Genomic DNA, 12,116 nt, shown 5'->3' with positions numbered 1-12,116 from the left:
GCAGAATACAGAAGACTGGCATGTGTCCACCTGGAGACCCAGGAAGGAAAAGTCTAATAAGCCACCTTAACTATTCAGGACATAGAACAGATCTCAAGCAGATTCTCTTGAGGAAATGGATATTGCAGAACCAAAGAGGGCTTGTAATTATCCCGTATGTGTTAACACGGTCGGCTGTTAAAGGCATCAAGCACTTGCATGTGTACATGCAGAGGCTGCTGTGTTGCAAACAAGGCAACGAAGACCTTTCCCGGGAGTAGGAGGCCTCCAGCTAATTATTTTACTCCTGTACCTGCTTTGATTGAAAGTGTAGATTTTCACACGACAGTGATTGTACTTCTGTAGTATTTTTTTTGTATCTTCATCCGTGTTAAAAGAGTTCATTAAAACAAGAGGAACATCTGTATTATAGGTCTTGTTCAAATGCTAGGGAGGAAGAAAACAATCAAATCACCCAGATTTACATTTCCTTTACTTAAAAATATAAAATTATTTCTTCAAGGATGATCACAAAATGTCTAAAACCTGACCTGTGTGGAGTTGTCTCCACTTGTACACACACACGTGTATGTCCATGACATAACAGCATCACATGAGCCATCGCTAACCAATCACTTGTTCAATAAATTACAACCTTTGGGACAGAAACTACCATCTGCATTTTATGGTTAACTTCACTGAGACGGAGACTGAAGCTCCTGGGCAGGCCTTGTATTGGAGCTGTCTGCACAACCATAGTTCTCTGTGGTCTTTTAGGCAGACAAGTGCTATCTAGGCATTTACTCTTATATTCCCGGCTCTTTGGAATGAAGTACAAGTGTTACAAAGTTCTCTGTTTTTTGAAGACTAATTGCTAAAAACTCAGTCACATCAACTGAAATCATTTCAATATCTCAAGAGCTAAGAGGCAATACAGTGGGAAAACGTTCTTAAAAGTCAGATGTCCTATGTTCAAATTTTGATTCTGGTTTATTTACCTAGTTAGAAACCTTAAGTTCTCTGTGCCTCGTCTTCATCTGTAAGGGAATGCGTGAGTTGTTGACAGGAGCAAATCAATCACCTGACGTGAGGTGCTTAGAGCACTTGTGCACAGCGTGTACGGGAGAAATGCTAGCTGCCAGCACTGCTGGTGGGACTCTAGTGGCAAGTATCAAGCCAGACAACGAAACAAGGAAATGAATAGAAAAGATGCGGCCACTGCCCTAGGAAGTTTAATGTCTACAATTAATTACTGTCATAACAGGGAAGCCAAGAACAGCATTTGTGGCATCAAACCAGATGTACAACACTGTCCTTGGCTTCCTAAAAAGAATTAATTACATCAGGTAATTCGAGGGTCGCGAAGGATACCACTGGAAGAAGGGTTGGAGAGGGAAGATCAACGGAGAATCTGAACAGACCCAGAGATTTCAGCCACCACAAACGCTACTTAAGGAAAAGCTCTTACGTCGGGCTTTATTCCACACTAATGAAGAGACTAAAACTAGCAAACTCTTAACTCAAATTCACATCTGCTAAATACAACACAGCCTTCATGATAACAGAAATGAGACACATGAGAAGGGCTCAATGCTACTCACCTCAATTTGCTGAACAGTCAGATCCAAAAAGGTATGCTCATTCCTCACACCAATCAGACTTTTAGGGCCTTTGCAGCCCATGCTGGTTCCCAAACCACCATTGAGTTTTACTACTACCAACTTGTTCAACACAGAAGATATATTATCGGGCAAGCCCTTGGCCTTTATCTTTTCATAGGGTTGGATCTGAAATGAAAAACAAAATTAGGAGTCATTTAAACAGCTTTAAGAAAAGTTTAAGCAAGTTAATCCCAGAATTATTTTCATGAATCCTGAAAACGTGTTGGTTTCTCAGTGGCAAGTTTATTTTATTTTATTTTTTTAAGGTAAGGTCTTACTCTAGCACAGGCTGACCTGGAATTCACTATGTAGTGTAGTGTCAGGGTGGCCTTGAACTCACAGTGATCCTTCTACCTCTGCCTCCGGAGTGCTCCCACCAGATCAGGCCTTATTTTTGTGTTTTCTTTCTCTCTCTTTTTTTTCTTTCTTTTATCTCAATGGAAAGTTTCAGTTACACCTCCCCTAATGTTACAAACCCTTGTAGTATAAAGTCAAACATGTAAGCAATTTTTTTTTCTACACAGAAGTAATTCAGTGGGGCTGGAGAGATGGCTTACTAGTTAAAGCCCTTGTCTGCAAAGCTAAAGGACCTCAGTTCGATTCCCCAGAACCCACGTAAGGCAGACGCACAAGGTGGCACATGCGTATGGAGTTTGTCTGCAGTGGCCTGAGGTCCTGGTGTGCCCATTCTCTCTCTCTCTCTCTCTCTCTCTCTCTCTCTCTCTCTCTCTCTCTCTCTGTCTCTCTTGTCACTCTCTGCCTCTTTCCCTCAAATAAAAAACTATTTTTTAAAAAGTAGTTCAGTGATTCATTTATATTATAACAGAGTTACACTGTACAAATAATCTGGCCGGTGGGTATCCAAGTTTGTTTGAATATCTTCAAATGCTCAGAATTTCCAATTTGAATCAAAACAGCAAATACAAAAAATCTGAATAATCTAGTGTATTACAATCTACTTCAAAGCTGAAGAAAAATATGATCACCACTCATTAGTTCTCCTACCACAGGAAACAAACACCAAAACATACTCGTGATTCTCCATTCAGTCCTCAGTACGTCCCCCAGAAGGAAGTGGTATAGGCTGTCTCTCACACATCTAGGTATGCACAAGGACAGTTCCTTAAGAGGCAGCCCGCTGCTTATACTCTGGGTAAGGAACAAAGATGTGGACAGCAGAGACCCAGTGTTTTTGGTTGTTCAAAACAGAGGAAGAAGACTTAGCATCTAATAGCAACAGTAAAAGCTTAAAAAAAAAAATCACTGTATCTTTTCTATTTGTGATATCTTTGTTATTTTGCATTAGTGGAATAAATCTTTAGTTTGATCATGGTATATAACAGGTAGAGCCTGAGTAAACTAGAAAAACAAAGTCAACCGGTAGGTTCTCAGCTGTGGTTTGTCCTGCTGTCAGGGTGGGGAGGGGCAGAGAGAAACGCAGACCAAGACCAAAGTGTGGTACCTAACTGCCTGGGTGCTCAGCTCCAGGAAGGGGGAGCGTTCTAGACCACGCGGTCACCTCCCTGGCAACACCTGGACCCCCAGCATACACATACAGTGCCTATGGCCAGATGGACCAACATTCTTTGAAGGATGTTTTAACTTAAGTCCACTGCCATGAAAATCATTTGTTCAGAATTTGCTCAGGAGAAAAAAGTTCCAATTCAAGCATCATACTACCAGAAAAGTAAGAGTGGATGACAGAACTAGAACTTTCTGTGGCCCTTATACAGCAGGATAATACATAACCCTTTCTAGCATAGTTGTTAAATCATCTGATCCATAGTGGGCGTTCTACCTGATACAATGGTTTCTAGCAGTCTACTACCTGGTTAGAATTTCCGGAGCACATAGTGTTTACTCATAAGTAGACCCAATCCAGTTAAGCCAAAACTTCCATTTAGCAGTTACTTTCATTTTCCAGAAGGGAACTAATATTTCTAGAAGTGTGAACATCAACTGAGCTAAAAATCACTACTTCTTGCACTCATTTTAGATAAAATTGTTACTTTGGAAATGTTCAGAGTATGATGCAGACACACAAAGACATTCTTTTTTTTAAATTTTTTTGGTTCATCTTTTATTTATTTGAGAGCAACAGACACAAAGGCAGAGAGAGAGAGAGAGAGAGAGAGAGAGAGAGAGAGAGAGAATGGGCGCGCCAGGGCCTCCAGCCACTGCAAATGAACTCCAGACACGTGCGCCCCCATTTGCGTCTAGCTAACATGGGTCCTGGGGAATCGAGCCTCGAACTGGTGTCCTTAGGCTTCACAGGCAAGTGCTTAACTGCTAAGCCATCTCTCCAGCCCCTGAATTATTTTTTTTATTTTAAAAGGAGCTTTATATATAAAAACAAATTTCTCCCCAGCAAATGTCAACTTAGGCTTGTTTTCCAACTCCCCTTTAAAATTAACTGTGAAGGGTCATGTACAGAAATTTGTATGTACAGTTGGAAGAATGACATCTAAGAAGCAGACTGCCATAACTATGAAACCTCCATGCACGTTACTACTTACATTCCTATCCCACCTAAGGGTGGCCACCACCTGAACTTCTATTCTCCCTAGTTTTACCATCTCTGTGTGTATCTCTAGTAACAGCACTTAATTTGTCTCTAAATGTTTAAATAAACTTGAGCTATGTAAGTACACCATCAGCAATTAAAACAAGGCATGCCATTGGGATGTACTTTGTCATCAAAATATTCTATTGCAAAAGAGGTAAAATATATAGATATAAGTAACAGTGAAGAATTCCATGTATCAATATCTGATCAGTACCAAAATATGAAATGTTTCAAGAGGAAAAATCATTAAACTGATTTCAAAAATTATTTTATTTGAAAGTTCAATTGGGAAGTAGAATGAAAATAAATAAAAATTCCATACATACCTTGTTAGATATTCTTAACAATATATCACTTCTCTGAGGACAAACAACTGTTAAATAATACCAGGCAGAATAATAGAAGTTAGATTATACCTTAATTCTAACCCTAAGGTATTCTTTAGTAAAACACTACCCACAGCACTAAATAAAGAGCTAGATGGCCCATATGTAATTTTTAGCTATTCAATACCATTTAGATCCATTTCTTCAACAAAACGTACTAATGGGATCTTTTTTTGCCTTTTATAAAGATGATTTAAAAACCAAATGTTGGGGGAGCAGGCAGGGGGATTACAATCCAGAAAGCTTATGTAGGGCAATAAATGAATCTGAAAGCTAAACAAACAAGCATATCAAAATGATTTTTAGAGACCAACTTTAAGTCATCGTTGCTTCAACTTGAGGCCTAGATACAAGATTCCCCAAAGAACCATCTTACTGTAAAGTCTCATTCTAAACGACAGAAATCACATGTGACCTTCCTTCTACTCAGTCATGCAGACAATCGGTGCCTTTGTTATGTTCCAAAGCGTCAGAATACATTGGTGGATTCAGCCCTGCTAGAAACAGCTAATTGAAAAGATGTAACATGAAAAACAGAAAAAGTGTTGTGTGTCGGTGACAAGCAGAGTGATACAATGAGTCAGGAAACAGCAAGTCAGTACTTCATTCAGACTTTGCAACTACTTTCTGTGAGCGGAGGGAGACACTCACGAATGCCTCAGTGATCGACTGTCAAAGAACATGTCCTGATGCAAGATGGTCACTCAAGATGAGACAGCAATATAAAGTCCCAAAGCTATGCCTCGGAAGAAATAAAACTTGTCATCTAGGCCTAATAACAACCAGTGGTGACTTCTTGGTTCATTTGCCAAAATCTGCTAAAAAAAAAAAAATCCCAATAAACCCACGTGTCCTGGGTATGCTCAGACTTTGTATAAGAGACAGCTGTGAAGATCGGCCGCTTGTTATGTTCTAGGAAAGATGCCCAAAACGGTGTGTGAGCAACAAAAGTGGAGACAGACAGACTTTCAGACACCTGTTGTCTTGAAAGCCACTGCCTTTCTAAGTGAACAACCGAAGACGCCCTGCCGGATCCCAGCACTTGGGAGGCAGAGGTAGGAGGACTGCCATGAGTTCAAGGCCACCCTGAGGTTACATGGTGAATTCCAGGTCAGCCTAGGCTAGAGTGAGACCCTACCTTGAAAAGCAAAAATTTGAAGCTCGAGTGGCTATGAAGCAACAAGAGTGTACAGACATGTTTAAAAACGCAAAATAAAACAATATGGAAAAACTCATTAATCAGCTGTAAGCATACACAAAACCCCAGTTTGTGGGGTAACTTTAAGAAAATGGTATTATCATTAACAAAATTTAACGCTGCGATCTCTGCCAATTATAAAATTATAAAATTTTTTATAAAATAAAATTTACAAATTCAAGATACTGAGAGGCCAAAGCCTCACGTCCGTCAGTTACTATGGGGGGGGGTGAATATGAATATAAGTTCCCCACGCCCTCGTGGAGCTTCCACTGAGGTTAATCTTCAACCTAAGTCTCCGCAGCGGAAGTGTGCTCGGAGCCAGCTTGAGCTCTGCCGTTCACGCTCGCTGATGGCGGGCTGATCTCCTCTCCCTCGGCTGTGGAGGCTGAAGTGAGGCAGCCTCCTCTGAAAGATGAAGCTTCTAGAATCTGAAAGCCTAAAAGAAACCCTTTCCTCCCAACTAAGTTGCTTCTGGTCAGGTGCTTGTCCCAGTAACTGCGACACTATTAGAGCAGCATCACAGACAGACATCCAACATGAGTGAAAGTAGTTAAAAAATACCCAACCCCTAAGCCATTTCTCCAGCCCCAGAACCATGCTTTTTATATGGCACTTTCAGTAACACCTACCTGTCAGAAGAGTTAATTAAGTAAATATTCTGAGGAATTTGTTTAGAAGAAAAGGAAATTGAGGAAAAACCACAAAAGGACAAGGAAGAAGAAAGGAGCAGTATGAGGAGGGAGAGGAGCTGAGTGGTGAGATTGCTGCTCCTGCTGGAACCCTCCAGTGGAGATCGTGACTTACAGCCACCCAGACTCAAAGCCAAATGAATCAAACAACTGTTTGATTCCAGCAAGCCAGGACATTTGGCTAGTTCTTAGTACTGGTTAAATTGGGTGGAAAGCACAGATTTCTGTCATAAATCACCCTGTACATCAACAAAAGTACAGTTGTTCAGCGTCCACACCCTCCACCAGGGGCCCTCACAAAGCACTCTCAGAGAGCTTAGTTAAGCCATGGATCAGTGTTAGAAAATTGCTTAGCAACAGCTGAGGTTGCACTGAACACACCCAGTCATGGAGACATTTTTAGACCTGTCACCCAGGTTCCTTCTCCAGTTCCTCAGGAGAAGACACAAGACATTAACTAAGGCAAAACGAATGGTACCTGCACACCGCAGGGAGACAAGACTGAGTCACTTTAGTATGATTTTTGTGCTTTCAATCCTAGCCACCCTGTTTATCTTTTTCCCTAAACACAGACAGAATTCAGTGTTCTTTTAAAAATACCAGATATTACAGCTAAGCAAAAGGTAGGCCAACTTCCACAGGTGAGGTAAACCCCAAGAGGCTTCTGGCAAAGCTTGCAGGGAACACCAGGCAAAACTTCCACCTACTGGTAAGAGAATTGGTCAGCCCTCTAGCTTCCTCTGGGGAACCAGTGAAGGACTCCGTTAGAAGTCTACCATAGAATGTCATTTAAAGAACACTCTGCCCTCTAGGACGTCAACCTAGTTTTTCCAGAGAAATGAAAAGATCTCTTAAGAGATCTTTATAAAACCATCTGTCATGATCTGTATCTTGCCAAGTCTGTTCACAACTTAGCTTCCAGTTAGAAGAAAAGCCAATTCACCGCCGTCATGGACGCACTGTTCCCGTCAGCAAGAGTGTAACCCAGTTCTGGGGAGCATATTTGTGCTGATCCTGGAGAGAGTGCCAAATACCCAAAGTGAGCAAACAGTACCTGCCCTGTCATGGCTCACAAGGGTATGATTATTGCAATCTGAAAGAAGCTTTTTTTCAACAAAAGCGGGTTTGCCTGAAAGGAACTGAGCTGTGTCAACAGTGAAACGAGTTGGGAATGGTGTTCCGTATGTACAGAAAGTGTTCCAAGAACAGGCTCGCTCACCCAGCCCTTACGCAGCGCTTGTGTGCCAAAGCCTGTGCTAGGCGCTTCCACATACTCTTCAGTTCCTAGTTCCTAGCTCGGAGGGCTATTATGAGAATCTGGGTCATTTGGAAGATTCTGGAGATAAATTTAGTAGCAAAATCATACCTAGATCACAGATCAGTTTTTCATTATGGAAAGGTACTGAGTCACGTACACACGACGTTATCACATGGCCCACCAAGCGCATTAACGCTTGGCCACCAGAAGGAGCTCAGCTCCTATTCCACAGCGCAAACAGCAGCCACTGCCTGACCCGCCGTCCATCTCTTCAGCCTCAGAACTTCTTAAAATACAATTTACTACATTGGAAATTCCATCACAGAACAGAAAAACAATCTTCGTGTCCTTTTTCTCCAGTAAGACTTAATGTGCAAACAATGCAAAAACAAACTTTAACTCTCTTCAACCTAAATTTCATCAAGAAAGCTTTTAAAAAATGCTTTATTGGTTTTTTGAGGTAGGGTTTCACTCTAGCTCAGGCTGACCTGGAATTCATTATGTAGTTTCAGGGTGGCTTCAAACTCACAGCGATCCTCCTACCTCTGCTTCCTGAGTGCTGGGATTCAAGATGTGCGCCACCACGCCTGGCCTCAAGAAAGCTTTGGTTTGGATTAGGACACTGTGATATGGTCTCGGATGGTTATGTGCATGTCAATAGCCAATCCATTTTCAAATTTTCTTTTTAACATCATTATGCTGAAAATCTCCAATCTATCAAAAGCCTGACAGCTTGTTTTGTCTTGTGGTAAGTATACTAAATTAGCCAAGACACTGAAGAGCTGCGTGGCTCAGGCTGTCTGAGGTTTCTCAGAACACTCCGCACAGAATCTCCCCTGGGCGGTATGCGGACTTCATATTTCCACTGGTAACAATTCTACATTACAATCCTCGGGGCTTGTATATCTTCCCCTATTTGTCGAGGAAAGCAAAACCAAGGATAGAGAGTTGGTAATAAACAGCAAACCACTGTCAGAAGAACAGAATATATAAGATTTTTAAAAATCTTTTGTTCACTTCTATCAGTTATCTAGAGTAGTCAAATTCATAGAAACAGAAAAGGAAATTTAATAGCTGCCTTGAGAGCAGCTGAGAGGAGAGGAGACGTTCTTCCATGCGTATGGAGTTTGAGTTTTGCAAGATGAAAAACTTCTGAAGATTGACTGCAAAACAAGGTAAGCACCACTGACATCTATACTTAAGACAGTTGAGGTAGTGAATTTTTTTTTTTTAATTTATTTGTGAGCAGCAAGAGAGAAGGTGGGCACAACAGGGTCTCCTTCCACAGCAGACAACTCCAGACACATGCATCATTTTGTTCATCTGGCTTATGTGGTACGGGGGAATCAAACACAGGCTGGCAAGGCTTTGCAAGCAAGTGTCACTAGCCACTTGGCAGTCTCTCCAGCTAGAGGAGTTAATTTTTTTAAGTTAATATTTCATTTATTTATTTATTTGAGAGAGGCAGACAGACAGACAGAGAGAGAGAGCAGGCACACCAGGGCCTTCAGCCACTGCAAATGAACTCCAGATGCATGTGTCACATTGTGCATCTGGCTTACGTGGATCTTGGGGAATTGAACCAAGGAAGGTCCTTCAGCTTTGAGGGCAAGCGCCTTAACCACTAAGCCATCTCTCCAGCCCCACTTGGACATTTTATTTACGGATTTTGGTTTTGGAGGTAGGGTCTCGCTCTAGCCCAGGATGACTTGAAATTCACTATGCAGTCTCAAACTGACCTTGAACTTACAGCCATCTTCCTAACTGCCTCCCAAGTGCTGGGATTAAAGGTGTGTGCCGCCATGTCCAGTTTATTTGACATTTTAACAGATGTATACAAGGCTTTTTGATACCACTCCTGTCACTAAAACCATACTTCTCTTTGGATCCCCATCTTGCCTTATTTTTTATTTTCCTATTTTATCATGCCTTATTTTTTATTTTTACCTGATTTAAATTAGGGTCACCTGCATAATCAATGGGCAGGAAGTGATTTACTGGCGAATGGGGAACCAACCAATGGCCACACCACTGAAGGACATGACTTGCCCTGTTCCAGCACCCCACAGTTTCCACTTTTCACTCTGGGAGTGACAGGGTATCATCTATGGTGAAATCCTGACAGACTGGCCCATGTGCCACAAACCACAGCTGCTGGAGCCCACAACTATTCAAAAAGAAATTTGACTCGCTGCCTTATTTTTCACCATCAAAAAGATTTTACTTTTCATAGTTCTGCTACACTCAATGGTTACCAGCCACTTCCTAAAATGTCACCTGAGATTTGACAATGAAATTCCCAGGACACTCCACCAAGCCTCCCCTGCTCAGGCAACCCTGTATCATTCCCTGAACATGTTCCCATCCCTTAACTCCGTACACCTCTACACAAAATGAAAACGAGGGAGCAGTCCCGGCAGGAATGAAGAAAAACACTCTAAAGACACATCTGGGTCGCCCCTCCCTTTGGCTATAACACAATGCACCCCAAGGAAGTGGAATGCTGTCTCCTGGGACCTCATTCTGAAGGGAAGAAGGAGCATGTCTCCGGGAAAGAGATGTCACACCGTACAGAGACAGAAGCCAAGGAATGGACATGGGCGGGGACCCACCTTGATGCGTTGCTTGACTGCGAACTTCTGGCCCTCAATCTAGACCTAAACCTCATGTCAGGACCCTGAAAGTGGACTTGGAGGAAGGGGTATCTCTGGACCTCTTTATCTGTCTTCCCAAAGTGACTAAAGTGAATAAATCTCTGCTTTTCACTACTAATTCTGACTTTAACTGGCTTCATTGAGGACAGGTGGCTGGGCCAGGCAGGACACAAAAGCTCTGACCCTCACAATGCCACTTACATGAGTGCCCGTTGTTTAAGTACTTCTAATACTCTTGGGAAACAGCCCGGCCTATTTATCCATCTTGAGTTTAGCAGGTATAAAACCTACAAACACGGACAGAGTTACTGATTAAAGACATGTATGTGTCTACACCAGTCTGCATGTTCATATGTTCCCCTTCACCCATCTCACCCAGGTTTAGACAATGCTACGTCAGTGAAACTCTCCTAACAGAGCCCTGCTGCTGCTGCACATTGCACAGTGGAAGGCATTGAGAGAATACAGATCTCAAGAAATCCTGAAGGTTCTCCTGGAAAATCCTATCTTTGTAGTAAGAAAAATATGCTAATAGTAGACAATGAACGTATCTAACCCAATGAAAGTATTAATTAATGAAACAGCTGATATATGACTATCATAGGAATGGAAATTATGGTCCATCTACCTAATAGAGGCTTTGTGAAAAACTTAACATTTTCATTATTACAAATGAAACATACATGAAATTCAGTACACTAATAAAATGTATTTATAGTCAAAGACAAAAAAAGTAGAATCCCCCCCCTTTCTTTTAAGATGGGGAATGCCAGGGCCACTTGCCACAGCAAATGGACTCCTAGATGCATGCACCACTTTGTTTATTTTTAGTTATTTATTTGAGAGCGACAGAGAGAGAATGGGCACGCCAGGGCCACTGCAAAGGAACTTGAGATACATGCGCCACCTTGTGCATCTGGCTAACATGGGTCCTGGGGAATTGAGCCTCGAACCGGGGTCCTTAGGCTTCACAGGCAAGTGCTTAACTGCTAGGCCATCTCTCCAGTCCCCCAAAAGTAGAATTCTTAAATGCAAAATTTATATAAATCTAAAAAGAAGCACTACCTTTACACCTTAATACAATTTGTATTGTGTTCAGCATATTACGTGACATCTGGAGTTTCCTTAATAAATATCTGTTAACAAGAATATGTAACAAGAATAATAATGAGTGCCTGTCAGTAGAAATAGCAGCCACAAGGCCAGCAGAAGGGCAGCAGCTTATTCTCGGTTTAAATGAGTCCAAGAGTCACTTTTCCTTCTTTAGGCTCTAGTCCGAAAAGCAGCTGTCTAGCCCAACCAGGGAAGAAAAAGGGAGGAAGGAAAGGGGGAAGGAAGGAAGGGGAAGGGAGAAAAAGAAAGATAGAGAAAGGAAGGAAAGAAAGAAAAGGAAAGGAAAAGAAAAGAAAGAGGGAGGGACAAAGGGAAAGGGGAAGGAAGGAGGCTAGCTAGCTGGTCTGGGGGTGGTGGCACACCCCTTTAATCCCAGCACTGGGAGGTACAGGGAGGAGGATCATTATGAGTGAGTTCAAGGCCAGCCTGGGACAACTAAGTGAGTTCCAGGTCAACCTTGGCTACAGTGAGACCCTACCTCAAAAAGCAAAAACAAACAAAAAGCTGCCAACAGACAAAAGCAGCTAGCTGTCCAATCTTAGGCAAGCGAATCCAAGAGTCAGTTTCTACAAGCCCAAGGTGGTGCTCCAATGGACAACTGGTAAATAT

General features: G+C 42.1%; 1 protein-coding gene across 4 annotated transcripts in view; it reads right to left on the bottom strand.

The window, feature by feature from the left end:
* The window catches only part of Ugp2 (UDP-glucose pyrophosphorylase 2), a 45,249-nt gene that overhangs the window by 6,245 nt on the left and 26,888 nt on the right, over positions 1-12,116 (bottom strand). For all 4 annotated transcript variants that reach the window (XM_045137097.1, XM_045137096.1, XM_004660087.2 and 1 more), the window contains exons 4-5: positions 1,581-1,766; positions 293-426 (exon numbers count right to left, since the gene is read on the bottom strand). In XM_045137097.1, coding sequence (XP_044993032.1) covers positions 293-426; positions 1,581-1,766 — 320 coding nt within the window. The remainder of the gene's footprint in view (positions 1-292; positions 427-1,580; positions 1,767-12,116) is intronic.

Source organism: Jaculus jaculus, chromosome 18 (assembly GCF_020740685.1).
Source record: "Jaculus jaculus isolate mJacJac1 chromosome 18, mJacJac1.mat.Y.cur, whole genome shotgun sequence".
NCBI classification, from domain to species: domain Eukaryota; kingdom Metazoa; phylum Chordata; class Mammalia; order Rodentia; family Dipodidae; genus Jaculus; species Jaculus jaculus.
The sequence above is the reverse complement of the archived record's forward strand: the minus strand, read 5'-3'. Positions and strand labels throughout refer to the sequence as shown.